Source organism: Ascaphus truei, unplaced genomic scaffold (assembly GCF_040206685.1).
Source record: "Ascaphus truei isolate aAscTru1 unplaced genomic scaffold, aAscTru1.hap1 HAP1_SCAFFOLD_735, whole genome shotgun sequence".
Classification (NCBI taxonomy): domain Eukaryota; kingdom Metazoa; phylum Chordata; class Amphibia; order Anura; family Ascaphidae; genus Ascaphus; species Ascaphus truei.
Genome location: NW_027457070.1, coordinates 121,792 through 137,202, shown reverse-complemented (window position 1 = coordinate 137,202; position 15,411 = coordinate 121,792). Strand labels below are relative to the sequence as shown.

Below are 15,411 nucleotides of genomic sequence, written 5' to 3'. Positions count from 1 at the left end.
ATTGGAAAGGCATAAGATATATATAGGCACTTGCAGATGGTATGATGTGATGAGAGAGTGCTTCTCTGTGTAGGTGCGTTGTAATGAGGGGCAGGTAAAACAGAATGGCCTTGCTGTGGAGTGTAGCATTAGGGGGTTACTCACTCAGCCAGTGCAGGAAGGAAAAGGAAGTGAGGAGCAAGGGTCACACAATGAGTGAGATGGGACTAAACTAACTCACCACAGACAGGAGGGAGGTCAGAATAGCCCATTCTGAGAAGGATCTCAGAGGTTGCTATAGCAACCCACTGACTAAATGTACAGAGGCAGGGATTGCAAAATTGTGTCTATCACACAGACACTGTTTTCAGAGCAAATATACATGAAGCTGAAATAAGGCACGGACAGGCAGAAGCTGCACAGGGGGGCGGGGGGGGGAACAGAAATATGAATCCTGTTCTAGGCACCGAGACCCCAGGGAGGCTTGTGTCGTATTTAGGATACTTCTTGTTATCTTTGCCAAGCAGCTTTGCGTTTCTTTATTGTATTGAGTAACCACCTCTGCTGACTGCTGTTCTGTGTATCCACTACTCTTTCAGTGAAGGACTTTTATTTTAGGTTTCGCACCCCCCAGTTTCTATTCCTACATTTCTTGTTCTAGCATTATTTCTTCTCGTGTAAATGCTTCCTGCACCCTAATGATATTCTTTTACGTATCCCGAAGTTTCCGTGGTTATTTCTGTGTGGCCCCCCTACAAGTTATTACAAGCTGCGAGTAACGAGGCGTATAGTCTTTCTTACTTCAGATACGACATGAATCCCGGGGAATAAGCGCTCCAGCCGTGCGTCCTTACTATGCCAGGGAGAATGCCTTGCCTCGTTTCCAGCAGATAACATTCCCACATCTCGCACTCCCACAACCCTGTCCTTCCCCATTATCTCTGAGCATACAAGCCACTGCTGCCAAGGATTCTGGGTAATCCCATGCAAATGAGCGCTCGGTGTGTCACCTTTCAGAAGCCACCATGTTCCCATAAAACCAAGGCACTAAACGTTTCGGCACCTCTGGCCTGGGGGGTAACGCCCACCTGAGAGATGTTCTCGGGGCCTCATTCCCCTCTCCCTTCTTCCCCAGTGCACCAACGGGCACCTGATGTGCGCCGGCTGCTTTATCCACCTCCTGGCAGACGCCCGGCTGAAGGAAGAGCAGGCCACGTGCCCCAACTGCCGGTGCGAGATCAGTAAGAGCCTGTGCTGCAGGAACCTGGCGGTGGAGAAGGCGGTGAGCGAGCTGCCGTCAGACTGCGGCTTCTGCATGAAGCAGTTTCCCCGCTCCCTGCTGGAGAGGCACAAGAAGGAGGAGTGTCAGGACAGGTGAGGGCCGGCGGCCTCGTGTCTATGGGAGAGTCACGCGGGGTGGGGAGGTACGGCCTCGTGTCTATGGGAGAGTCACGCGGGGTGGGGGGGGTACGGCCTCGTGTCTATGGGAGAGTCACGCGGGGTGGGGGGGGTACGGCCTCGTGTCTATGGGAGAGTCACGCGGGGTGGGGGAGGTACGGCCTCGTGTCTATGGGAGAGTCACGCGGGGTGGGGGAGGTACGGCCTCGTGTCTATGGGAGAGTCACGCGGGGTGGGGGAGGTACGGCCTCGTGTCTATGGGAGAGTCACGCGGGGTGGGGGAGGTACGGCCTCGTGTCTATGGGAGAGTCACGCGGGGTGGGGGAGGTACGGCCTCGTGTCTATGGGAGAGTCACGCGGGGTGGGGGAGGTACGGCCTCGTGTCTATGGGAGAGTCACGCGGGGTGGGGAGGTACGGCCTCGTGTCTATATGGGAGAGTCACGCGGGCCAGGGACAGTATGTCTGTATGGGAGAATCACACGTGGGACAGGGACCGTATGTCTGTATGGGAGAATCACGCGCGGGCCAGGGACCGTATGTCTGTATGGGAGATTCACACGCGGGACAGGGACCGTATGTCTGTATGGGAGAATCACACGGGACAGGGACCGTATGTCTGTATGGGAGATTCACACGCGGGACAGGGACCGTATGTCTGTATGGGAGAATCACACGCGGGACAGGGACCGTATGTCTGTATGGGAGAATCACACGCAGGACAGGGACCGTATGTCTGTATGGGAGAATCACACGCAGGACTGGGGCCGTATGTCTGTATGGGGGAGTCACACGGGACAGGGACCGTATGTCTGTATGGGAGATTCACACGGGACAGGGGCCGTATGTCTGTATGGGAGAATCACACGCGGGACAGGGACCGTATGTCTGTATGGGAGATTCACACGCGGGACAGGGACCGTATGTCTGTATGGCAGATTCACACGGGACAGGGGCCGTATGTCTGTATGGGAGAATCACAGGGGATAGGGACCGTATGTCTGTATGGGAGAATCACACGCGGGACAGGGACCATAAGTCTGTATGGGAGATTCACACGCGGGCCAGGGACCATATGTCTGTATGGGAGATTCACACGCGGGACAGGGACCGTATGTCTGTATGGGAGAATCACACGCGGGCCAGGGACCGTATGTCTGTATGGGAGAATCACACGCGTGCCAGGGACCGTATGTCTGTATGGGAGATTCACACGCGGGACAGGGACCGTATGTCTGTATGGGAGAATCACACGCGGGACAGGGACCGTATGTCTGTATGGGAGATTCACACGCGGGCCAGGGACCGTATGTCTGTATGGGGGAGTCACACGGGACAGGGACCGTATGTCTGTATGGGAGATTCACACGCGGGCCAGGGACCGTATGTCTGTATGGGAGAATCACACGCGGGACAGGGACCGTATGTCTGTATGGGAGAATCACACGCGGGACAGGGACCGTATGTCTGTATGGGAGAATCACACGCAGGACAGGGACCGTATGTCTGTATGGGAGAATCACACGCGGGACAGGGGGACCGTATGTCTGTATGGGGGAATCACACACGGGACAGGGACCGTATGTCTGTATGGGAGAATCACACGCGGGACAGGGACCGTATGTCTGTATGGGAGAATCACACGCGGGCCAGGGACCGTATGTCTGTATGGGAGAATCACACGCGGGACAGGGACCGTATGTCTGTATGGGGGAATCACACGCGGGACAGGGACCGTATGTCTGTATGGGAGAATCACACGCGGGACAGGGACCGTATGTCTGTATGGGAGAATCACACGCGGGCCAGGGACCATATGTCTGTATGGGAGAATCACACGCGGGACAGGGACCGTATGTCTGTATGGGGGAATCACACGCGGGACAGGGGGACCGTATGTCTGTATGGGAGAATCACACGCGGGCCAGGGACCGTATGTCTGTATGGGAGATTCACACGCGGGACAGGGACCGTATGTCTGTATGGGAGATTCACACGCGGGCCAGGGACCGTATGTCTGTATGGGAGAATCACACGCGTGCCAGGGACCGTATGTCTGTATGGGAGATTCACACGCGGGCCAGGGACCGTATGTCTGTATGGGAGAATCACACGCGGGCCAGGGACCGTATGTCTGTATGGGAGAATCACACACGGGACAGGGACCGTATGTCTGTATGGGAGATTCACACGCGGGACAGGGACCGTATGTCTGTATGGGAGATTCACACGCGGGACAGGGACCGTATGTCTGTATGGGAGAATCACACACGGGACAGGGACCGTATGTCTGTATGGGAGAATCACACGCGGGCCAGGGACCGTATGTCTGTATGGGAGAATCACACGCGGGCCAGGGACCGTATGTCTGTATGGGAGATTCACACGCGGGACAGGGACCGTATGTCTGTATGGGAGAATCACACGCGGGACAGGGACCGTATGTCTGTATGGGAGAGTCACACGGGACAGGGACCGTATGTCTGTATGGGAGAATCACACGCGGGCCAGGGACCGTATGTCTGTATGGGAGAATCACACGCGTGACAGGGACCGTATGTCTGTATGGGAGAATCACACGCGGGCCAGGGACCGTATGTCTGTATGGGAGAATCACACGGGACAGGGACCGTATGTCTGTATGGGAGATTCACACGCGGGACAGGGACCGTATGTCTGTATGGGAGATTCACACGCGGGACAGGGACCGTATGTCTGTATGGGAGAATCACACGCGTGCCAGGGACCGTATGTCTGTATGGGAGAATCACACGCGGGCCAGGGACCGTATGTCTGTATGGGAGATTCACACGTGGGCCAGGGACCGTATGTCTGTATGGGAGATTCACACGGGACAGTGACCGTATGTCTGTATGGGAGAATCACACGCGGGCCAGGGACCGTATGTCTGTATGGGAGAATCACACACGGGCCAGGGACCGTATGTCTGTATGGGAGATTCACACACGGGCCAGGGACCGTATGTCTGTATGGGAGAATCACACGCAGGACAGGGACCGTATGTCTGTATGGGAGATTCACACACGGGCCAGGGACCGTATGTCTGTATGGGAGAATCACACGCAGGACAGGGACCGTATGTCTGTATGGGAGATTCACACGCGGGACAGGGGCCGTATGACTGTATGGGGGAGTCACACGGGACAGGGACCGTATGTCTGTATGGGAGAGTCACACGGGACAGGGACCGTATGTCTGTATGGGAGAATCACACGCGGGCCAGGGACCGTATGTCTGTATGGGAGAATCACACGCAGGACAGGGACCGTATGTCTGTATGGGAGATTCACACGCGGGACAGGGGCCGTATGTCTGTATGGGAGAATCACACGCGGGCCAGGGACCGTATGTCTGTATGGGAGAATCACACGCGGGCCAGGGACCGTATGTCTGTATGGGAGAATCACACGCAGGACAGGGACCGTATGTCTGTATGGGAGATTCACACGCGGGACAGGGGCCGTATGTCTGTATGGGGGAGTCACACGGGACAGGGACCGTATGTCTGTATGGGAGAGTCACACGGGACAGGGACCGTATGTCTGTATGGGAGATTCACACGCGGGACAGGGGCCGTATGTCTGTATGGGGGAGTCACACGGGACAGGGACCGTATGTCTGTATGGGAGAGTCACACGGGACAGGGACCGTATGTCTGTATGGGAGAGTCACACGGGACAGGGACCGTATGTCTGTATGGGAGAATCATACGCAGCCCAGGGACCGTATGTCTGTATGGGAGAATCACACACGGGACAGGGACCGTATGTCTGTATGCGAGAATCACACACGGGACAGGGACCATATGTCTGTATGGGAGAATCATGCGCGGGCCAGGGACCGTATGTCTGTATGGGAGATTCACACGCGGGACAGGGACCGTATGTCTGTATGGGAGATTCACACGCGGGACAGGGACCGTATGTCTGTATGGGAGAATCACACGCGGGCCAGGGACCGTATGTCTGTATGGGAGAATCACACACGGGACAGGGACCGTATGTCTGTATGGGAGAATCACACGCGGGACAGGGACCGTATGTCTGTATGGGAGAATCAGACGCGGGCCAGGGACCGTATGTCTGTATGGGAGAATCACACGGGACAGGGACCGTATGTCTGTATGGGAGATTCACACGCGGGACAGGGACCGTATGTCTGTATGGGAGAATCACACACGGGACAGGGACCGTATGTCTGTATGGGAGAATCACACGCGGGACAGGGACCGTATGTCTGTATGGGAGAATCACACGCAGGACAGGGGCCGTATGTCTGTATGGGGGAGTCACACGGGACAGGGACCGTATGTCTGTATGGGAGATTCACACGGGACAGGGGCCGTATGTCTGTATGGGAGAATCACACGCGGGACAGGGACCGTATGTCTGTATGGCAGATTCACACGGGACAGGGACCGTATGTCTGTATGGGAGAATCACACGCGGGACAGGGGGACCGTATGTCTGTATGGGAGAATCACACGCGGGACAGGGACCGTATGTCTGTATGGGAGAATCACACGCGGGACAGGGACCGTATGTCTGTATGGGAGAATCACACGCGGGACAGGGACCGTATGTCTGTATGGGAGAATCACACGCGGGACAGGGACCGTATGTCTGTATGGGGGAATCACACGCGGGACAGGGACCGTATGTCTGTATGGGAGAATCACACGCGGGCCAGGGACCGTATGTCTGTATGGGAGATTCACACGGGACAGGGACCGTATGTCTGTATGGGAGAATCACACGCGGGACAGGGACCGTATGTCTGTATGGGGGAATCACACGCGGGACAGGGACCGTATGTCTGTATGGGAGAATCACACGCGGGCCAGGGACCGTATGTCTGTATGGGAGATTCACACGGGACAGGGACCGTATGTCTGTATGGGAGAATCACAGGGGATAGGGACCGTATGTCTGTATGGGAGATTCACACGCGGGACAGGGACCGTATGTCTGTATGGGAGATTCACGCGGGCCAGGGACCGTATGTCTGTATGGGAGATTCACACGCGGGCCAGGGACCGTATGTCTGTATGGGAGAATCACACGCGGGCCAGGGACCGTATGTCTGTATGGGAGAATCACACGCGGGACAGGGACCGTATGTCTGTATGGGAGAATCACACGCGTGCCAGGGACCGTATGTCTGTATGGGAGAATCACACGCTGGACAGGGACCGTATGTCTGTATGGGAGAATCACACGCGGGACAGGGACCGTATGTCTGTATGGGAGAATCACACGCGGGACAGGGACCGTATGTCTGTATGGGAGAATCACACGCGGGACAGGGACCGTATGTCTGTATGGGAGAATCACACGCGGGACAGGGACCGTATGTCTGTATGGGAGAATCAAACGCGGGACAGGGACCGTATGTCTGTATGGGAGAATCACACGCGGGACAGGGACCGTATGTCTGTATGGGAGATTCACACGCGGGACAGGGACCGTATGTCTGTATGGGAGATTCACATGCGGGACAGGGACCGTATGTCTGTATGGGAGAATCACACGCGGGACAGGGACCGTATGTCTGTATGGGGGAATCACACGCGGGACAGGGGGACCGTATGTCTGTATGGGAGAATCACACGCGGGCCAGGGACCGTATGTCTGTATGGGAGATTCACACACGGGACAGGGACCGTATGTCTGTATGGGAGAATCACACGCGGGCCAGGGGCCGTATGTCTGTATGGGAGATTCACACGCGGGACAGGGACCGTATGTCTGTATGGGAGAATCACACGCGGGCCAGGGACCGTATGTCTGTATGGGAGAATCACACGCGGGCCAGGGACCGTATGTCTGTATGGGAGATTCACACGCGGGCCAGGGACCATATGTCTGTATGGGAGATTCACACGCGGGACAGGGACCGTATGTCTGTATGGGAGATTCACACGCGGGCCAGGGACCGTATGTCTGTATGGGAGATTCACACGCGGGACAGGGACCGTATGTCTGTATGGGAGATTCACACGGGCCAGGGACCGTATGTCTGTATGGGAGAATCACACGCGGGACAGGGACCGTATGTCTGTATGGGAGAATCACACGCGGGACAGGGACCGTATGTCTGTATGGGAGAATCACACGCGGGACAGGGACCGTATGTCTGTATGGGAGATTCACACGCGGGACAGGGACCGTATGTCTGTATGGGAGATTCACACGCGGGCCAGGGACCGTATGTCTGTATGGGGGAATCACACGCGGGACAGGGACCGTATGTCTGTATGGGAGATTCACACGCGGGACAGGGACCGTATGTCTGTATGGGAGAATCACACGCGGGCCAGGGACCGTATGTCTGTATGGGAGAATCACACGCGTGCCAGGGACCGTATGTCTGTATGGGAGATTCACACGCGGGCCAGGGACCGTATGTCTGTATGGGAGAATCACACGCGGGCCAGGGACCGTATGTCTGTATGGGAGAATCACACGCTGGCCAGGGACCGTATGTCTGTATGGGAGATTCACACGCGGGACAGGGACCGTATGTCTGTATGGGAGATTCACACGCGGGACAGGGACCGTATGTCTGTATGGGAGAATCACACACGGGACAGGGACCGTATGTCTGTATGGGAGAATCACACGCGGGACAGGGACCGTATGTCTGTATGGGAGAATCATACGGGCCAGGGACCGTATGTCTGTATGGGAGAATCACACGCGGGCCAGGGACCGTATGTCTGTATGGGAGAGTCACACGGGACAGGGACCGTATGTCTGTATGGGGGAATCACACGCGGGCCAGGGACCGTATGTCTGTATGGGAGAATCACACGCGGGACAGGGACCGTATGTCTGTATGGGAGAATCACACGCGGGCCAGGGACCGTATGTCTGTATGGGAGAATCACACGGGACAGGGACCGTATGTCTGTATGGGAGATTCACACGCGGGACAGGGACCGTATGTCTGTATGGGAGATTCACACGCGGGACAGGGACCGTATGTCTGTATGGGAGAATCACACGCGTGCCAGGGACCGTATGTCTGTATGGGAGATTCACACGGGACAGGGGCCGTATGTCTGTATGGGAGAATCACACGCGGGACAGGGACCGTATGTCTGTATGGCAGATTCACACGGGACAGGGACCGTATGTCTGTATGGGAGAATCACACGCGGGACAGGGGGACCGTATGTCTGTATGGGAGAATCACACGCGGGACAGGGACCGTATGTCTGTATGGGAGAATCACACGCGGGACAGGGACCGTATGTCTGTATGGGAGAATCACACGCGGGACAGGGACCGTATGTCTGTATGGGAGAATCACACGCGGGACAGGGACCGTATGTCTGTATGGGGGAATCACACGCGGGACAGGGACCGTATGTCTGTATGGGAGAATCACACGCGGGCCAGGGACCGTATGTCTGTATGGGAGATTCACACGGGACAGGGACCGTATGTCTGTATGGGAGAATCACACGCGGGACAGGGACCGTATGTCTGTATGGGGGAATCACACGCGGGACAGGGACCGTATGTCTGTATGGGAGAATCACACGCGGGCCAGGGACCGTATGTCTGTATGGGAGATTCACACGGGACAGGGACCGTATGTCTGTATGGGAGAATCACAGGGGATAGGGACCGTATGTCTGTATGGGAGATTCACACGCGGGACAGGGACCGTATGTCTGTATGGGAGATTCACGCGGGCCAGGGACCGTATGTCTGTATGGGAGATTCACACGCGGGCCAGGGACCGTATGTCTGTATGGGAGAATCACACGCGGGCCAGGGACCGTATGTCTGTATGGGAGAATCACACGCGGGACAGGGACCGTATGTCTGTATGGGAGAATCACACGCGTGCCAGGGACCGTATGTCTGTATGGGAGAATCACACGCTGGACAGGGACCGTATGTCTGTATGGGAGAATCACACGCGGGACAGGGACCGTATGTCTGTATGGGAGAATCACACGCGGGACAGGGACCGTATGTCTGTATGGGAGAATCACACGCGGGACAGGGACCGTATGTCTGTATGGGAGAATCACACGCGGGACAGGGACCGTATGTCTGTATGGGAGAATCAAACGCGGGACAGGGACCGTATGTCTGTATGGGAGAATCACACGCGGGACAGGGACCGTATGTCTGTATGGGAGATTCACACGCGGGACAGGGACCGTATGTCTGTATGGGAGATTCACACGCAGGACAGGGACCGTATGTCTGTATGGGAGAATCACACGCGGGACAGGGACCGTATGTCTGTATGGGGGAATCACACGCGGGACAGGGGGACCGTATGTCTGTATGGGAGAATCACACGCGGGCCAGGGACCGTATGTCTGTATGGGAGATTCACACACGGGACAGGGACCGTATGTCTGTATGGGAGAATCACACGCGGGCCAGGGGCCGTATGTCTGTATGGGAGATTCACACGCGGGACAGGGACCGTATGTCTGTATGGGAGAATCACACGCGGGCCAGGGACCGTATGTCTGTATGGGAGAATCACACGCGGGCCAGGGACCGTATGTCTGTATGGGAGATTCACACGCGGGCCAGGGACCATATGTCTGTATGGGAGATTCACACGCGGGACAGGGACCGTATGTCTGTATGGGAGATTCACACGCGGGCCAGGGACCGTATGTCTGTATGGGAGATTCACACGCGGGACAGGGACCGTATGTCTGTATGGGAGAATCACACGCGGGACAGGGACCGTATGTCTGTATGGGAGAATCACACGCGGGACAGGGACCGTATGTCTGTATGGGAGATTCACACGCGGGACAGGGACCGTATGTCTGTATGGGAGATTCACACGCGGGCCAGGGACCGTATGTCTGTATGGGGGAATCACACGCGGGACAGGGACCGTATGTCTGTATGGGAGATTCACACGCGGGACAGGGACCGTATGTCTGTATGGGAGAATCACACGCGGGCCAGGGACCGTATGTCTGTATGGGAGAATCACACGCGTGCCAGGGACCGTATGTCTGTATGGGAGATTCACACGCGGGCCAGGGACCGTATGTCTGTATGGGAGAATCACACGCGGGCCAGGGACCGTATGTCTGTATGGGAGAATCACACGCTGGCCAGGGACCGTATGTCTGTATGGGAGATTCACACGCGGGACAGGGACGTATGTCTGTATGGGAGATTCACACGCGGGACAGGGACCGTATGTCTGTATGGGAGAATCACACACGGGACAGGGACCGTATGTCTGTATGGGAGAATCACACGCGGGACAGGGACCGTATGTCTGTATGGGAGAATCACACGGGCCAGGGACCGTATGTCTGTATGGGAGAATCACACGCGGGCCAGGGACCGTATGTCTGTATGGGAGAGTCACACGGGACAGGGACCGTATGTCTGTATGGGGGAATCACACGCGGGCCAGGGACCGTATGTCTGTATGGGAGAATCACACGCGGGACAGGGACCGTATGTCTGTATGGGAGAATCACACGCGGGCCAGGGACCGTATGTCTGTATGGGAGAATCACACGGGACAGGGACCGTATGTCTGTATGGGAGATTCACACGCGGGACAGGGACCGTATGTCTGTATGGGAGATTCACACGCGGGACAGGGACCGTATGTCTGTATGGAAGAATCACACGCGTGCCAGGGACCGTATGTCTGTATGGGAGAATCACACGCGGGCCAGGGACCGTATGTCTGTATGGGAGATTCACACACGGGCCAGGGACCGTATGTCTGTATGGGAGAATCACACGCAGGACAGGGACCGTATGTCTGTATGGGAGATTCACACGCGGGACAGGGGCCGTATGTCTGTATGGGGGAGTCACACGGGACAGGGACCGTATGTCTGTATGGGAGAGTCACACGGGACAGGGACCGTATGTCTGTATGGGAGAATCACACGCGGGCCAGGGACCGTATGTCTGTATGGGAGAATCACACGCAGGACAGGGACCGTATGTCTGTATGGGAGAATCACACGCAGGACAGGGACCGTATGTCTGTATGGGAGATTCACACGCGGGACAGGGACCGTATGTCTGTATGGGAGATTCACACGCGGGACAGGGGCCGTATGTCTGTATGGGAGAGTCACACGGGACAGGGACCGTATGTCTGTATGGGAGATTCACACGGGACAGGGACCGTATGTCTGTATGGGAGAATCATACGCAGCCCAGGGACCGTATGTCTGTATGGGAGAATCACACACGGGACAGGGACCGTATGTCTGTATGCGAGAATCACACACGGGACAGGAACCGTATGTCTGTATGGGAGAATCACACGGGACAGGGACCGTATGTCTGTATGGGAGATTCACACGGGACAGGGACCGTATGTCTGTATGGGAGAATCACACGCGGGACAGGGACCGTATGTCTGTATGGGAGAATCACACGCGGGACAGGGACCGTATGTCTGTATGGGAGATTCACACACGGGACAGGGACCGTATGTCTGTATGGGAGATTCACACACGGGACAGGGACCGTATGTCTGTATGGGAGATTCACACGCGGGACAGGGACCGTATGTCTGTATGGGAGAATCACAAGCGGGACAGGGACCGTATGTCTGTATGGGGGAATCACACGCGGGACAGGGACCGTATGTCTGTATGGGAGAATCACACGCGGGACAGGGACCGTATGTCTGTATGGGAGAATCACACGCGGGACAGGGACCGTATGTCTGTATGGGAGATTCACACGCGGGACAGGGACCGTATGTCTGTATGGGAGATTCACACGCGGGACAGGGACCGTATGTCTGTATGGGAGAATCACACGCGGGACAGGGACCGTATGTCTGTATGGGAGAATCACACGCGGGACAGGGACCGTATGTCTGTATGGGAGATTCACACGGGACAGGGACCGTATGTCTGTATGGGGGAATCACACGCGGGACAGGGACCGTATGTCTGTATGGGAGAATCACACGGGACAGGGACCGTATGTCTGTATGGGAGATTCACACACGGGCCAGGGACCGTATGTCTGTATGGGAGAATCACACGCGGGACAGGGACCGTATGTCTGTATGGGAGATTCACACGCAGGACAGGGACCGTATGTCTGTATGGGAGAATCACACGCGGGCCAGGGGCCGTATGTCTGTATGGGAGAATCACACGCGGGACAGGGACCGTATGTCTGTATGGGAGATTCACACGCGGGACAGGGACCGTATGTCTGTATGGGAGAATCACACGCGGGACAGGGACCGTATGTCTGTATGGGAGATTCACACGGGACAGGGACCGTATGTCTGTATGGGAGATTCACACGCGGGACAGGGACCGTATGTCTGTGTGGGAGAATCACACGCGGGCCAGGGACCGTATGTCTGTATGGGAGATTCACACGGGCCAGGGACCGTATGTCTGTATGGGAGATTCACACGGGCCAGGGACCGTATGTCTGTATGGGAGATTCACACGCGGGACAGGGACCGTATGTCTGTATGGGAGATTCACACGGGACAGGGACCGTATGTCTGTATGGGAGATTCACACGCGGGACAGGGACCGTATGTCTGTATGGGAGATTCACACGCGGGACAGGGACCGTATGTCTGTGTGGGAGAATCACACGCGGGCCAGGGACCGTATGTCTGTATGGGAGATTCACACGGGCCAGGGACCGTATGTCTGTATGGGAGATTCACACGGGCCAGGGACCGTATGTCTGTATGGGAGATTCACACGCGGGACAGGGACCGTATGTCTGTATGGGAGATTCACACGCAGGACAGGGACCGTATGTCTGTATGGGAGATTCACACGCGGGACAGGGGCCGTATGTCTGTATGGGAGATTCACACGCGGGACAGGGACCGTATGTCTGTATGGGAGATTCACACGCGGGACAGGGACCGTATGTCTGTATGGGAGATTCACACGCGGGACAGGGACCGTATGTCTTTATGGGAGAATCACACGCGGGACAGGGACCGTATGTCTGTATGGGAGAATCACACGCGGGACAGGGACCGTATGTCTGTATGGGAGAATCACACGGGACAGGGACCGTATGTCTGTATGGGAGATTCACACGCAGGACAGGGACCGTATGTCTGTATGGGAGAATCACACGCGGGCCAGGGACCGTATGTCTGTATGGGAGATTCACACGGGACAGGGACCGTATGTCTGTATGGGAGATTCACACGCGGGCCAGGGACCGTATGTCTGTATGGGAGATTCACACGGGACAGGGACCGTATGTCTGTATGGGAGAATCACACGCGGGCCAGGGACCGTATGTCTGTATGGGAGATTCACACAGGCCAGGGACTGTATGTCTGTATGGGAGATTCACACGCAGGACAGGGACCGTATGTCTGTGTGGGAGATTCACACGCGGGACAGGGACCGTATGTCTGTATGGGAGATTCACACGCAGGACAGGGACCGTATGTCTGTATGGGAGAATCACATGCGGGCCAGGGACCATATGTCTGTATGGGAGATTCACACGCGGGCCAGGGACCGTATGTCTGTATGGGAGAATCACACGGGACAGGGACCGTATGTCTGTATGGGAGATTCACACGGGACAGGGACCGTATGTCTGTGTGGGAGATTCACACGCGGGACAAGGACCGTATGTCTGTATGGGAGAATCACACGGGACAGGGGCCGTATGTCTGTATGGGAGAATCACACGCGGGACAGGGGCCGTATGTCTGTATGGGAGAATCACACGCGGGCCAGGGACCGTATGTCTGTATGGGAGATTCACACGCGGGACAGGGACCGTATGTCTGTATGGGAGATTCACACGCGGGACAGGGACCGTATGTCTGTATGGGAGAATCACACACGGGACAGGGGCCGTATGTCTGTATGGGAGAATCACACGCGGGACAGGGACCGTATGTCTGTATGGGAGAATCACACACGGGACAGGGACCGTATGTCTGTATGGGAGAGTCACACGGGACAGGGACCGTATGTCTGTATGGGAGATTCACACGCGGGACAGGGACCGTATGTCTGTATGGGAGAATCACACGCGGGACAGGGACCGTATGTCTGTATGGGAGAATCACACGCGGGACAGGGACCGTATGTCTGTATGGGAGAATCACACGCGGGACAGGGACCGTATGTCTGTATGGGAGAATCACACGCGGGCCAGGGACCGTATGTCTGTATGGGAGAATCACGCGGGACAGGGACCGTATGTCTGTATGGGAGAATCACACGCGGGACAGGGACCGTATGTCTGTATGGGAGATTCACACGGGACAGGGACCGTATGTCTGTATGGGAGATTCACACGCGGGACAGGGACCGTATGTCTGTATGGGAGAATCACACGCGGGACAGGGACCGTATGTCTGTATGGGAGATTCACACGCGGGCCAGGGACCGTATGTCTATATGGGAGAATCACACTCGGGACAGGGACCGTATGTCTGTATGGGAGATTCACACGGGACAGGGACCGTATGTCTGTATGGGAGATTCACACGCGGGACAGGGACCGTATGTCTGTATGGGAGAATCACACGCGGGACAGGGACCGTATGTCTGTATGGGAGATTCACACGCGGGACAGGGACCGTATGTCTGTATGGGAGATTCACACGCGCGACAGGGACCGTATGTCTGTATGGGAGAATCACACGCGGGACAGGGACCGTATGTCTGTATGGGAGAATCACACGCGTGCCAGGGACCGTATGTCTGTATGGGAGATTCACACGGGACAGGGGCCGTATGTCTGTATGGGAGAATCACACGCGGGCCAGGGACCGTATGTCTGTATGGGAGATTCACACGCGGGACAGGGACCGTATGTCTGTATGGGAGAATCACACGCGGGACAGGGACCGTATGTCTGTATGGGAGATTCACACGGGACAGGGGCCGTATGTCTGTATGGGAGAATCACACGCGGGCCAGGGACCGTATGTCTGTATGGGAGATTCACACGCGGGACAGGGACCGTATGTCTGTATGGGAGAATCACACGCGGGACAGGGACCGTATG

General features: G+C 56.5%; 1 protein-coding gene across 2 annotated transcripts in view; it reads left to right on the top strand.

The window, feature by feature from the left end:
- The first annotated feature begins 1,093 nt into the window (after positions 1-1,093).
- The window catches only part of ZFTRAF1 (zinc finger TRAF-type containing 1), a 33,427-nt gene continuing 19,109 nt past the window's right edge, over positions 1,094-15,411 (top strand). The window contains exon 1 of one of the 2 annotated variants that reach the window (XM_075584753.1): positions 1,094-1,353. In XM_075584753.1, coding sequence (XP_075440868.1) covers positions 1,133-1,353 — 221 coding nt within the window. In that variant the 5' untranslated portion in view covers positions 1,094-1,132. The remainder of the gene's footprint in view (positions 1,354-15,411) is intronic. The other variant, XM_075584754.1, reaches the window with a different exon arrangement.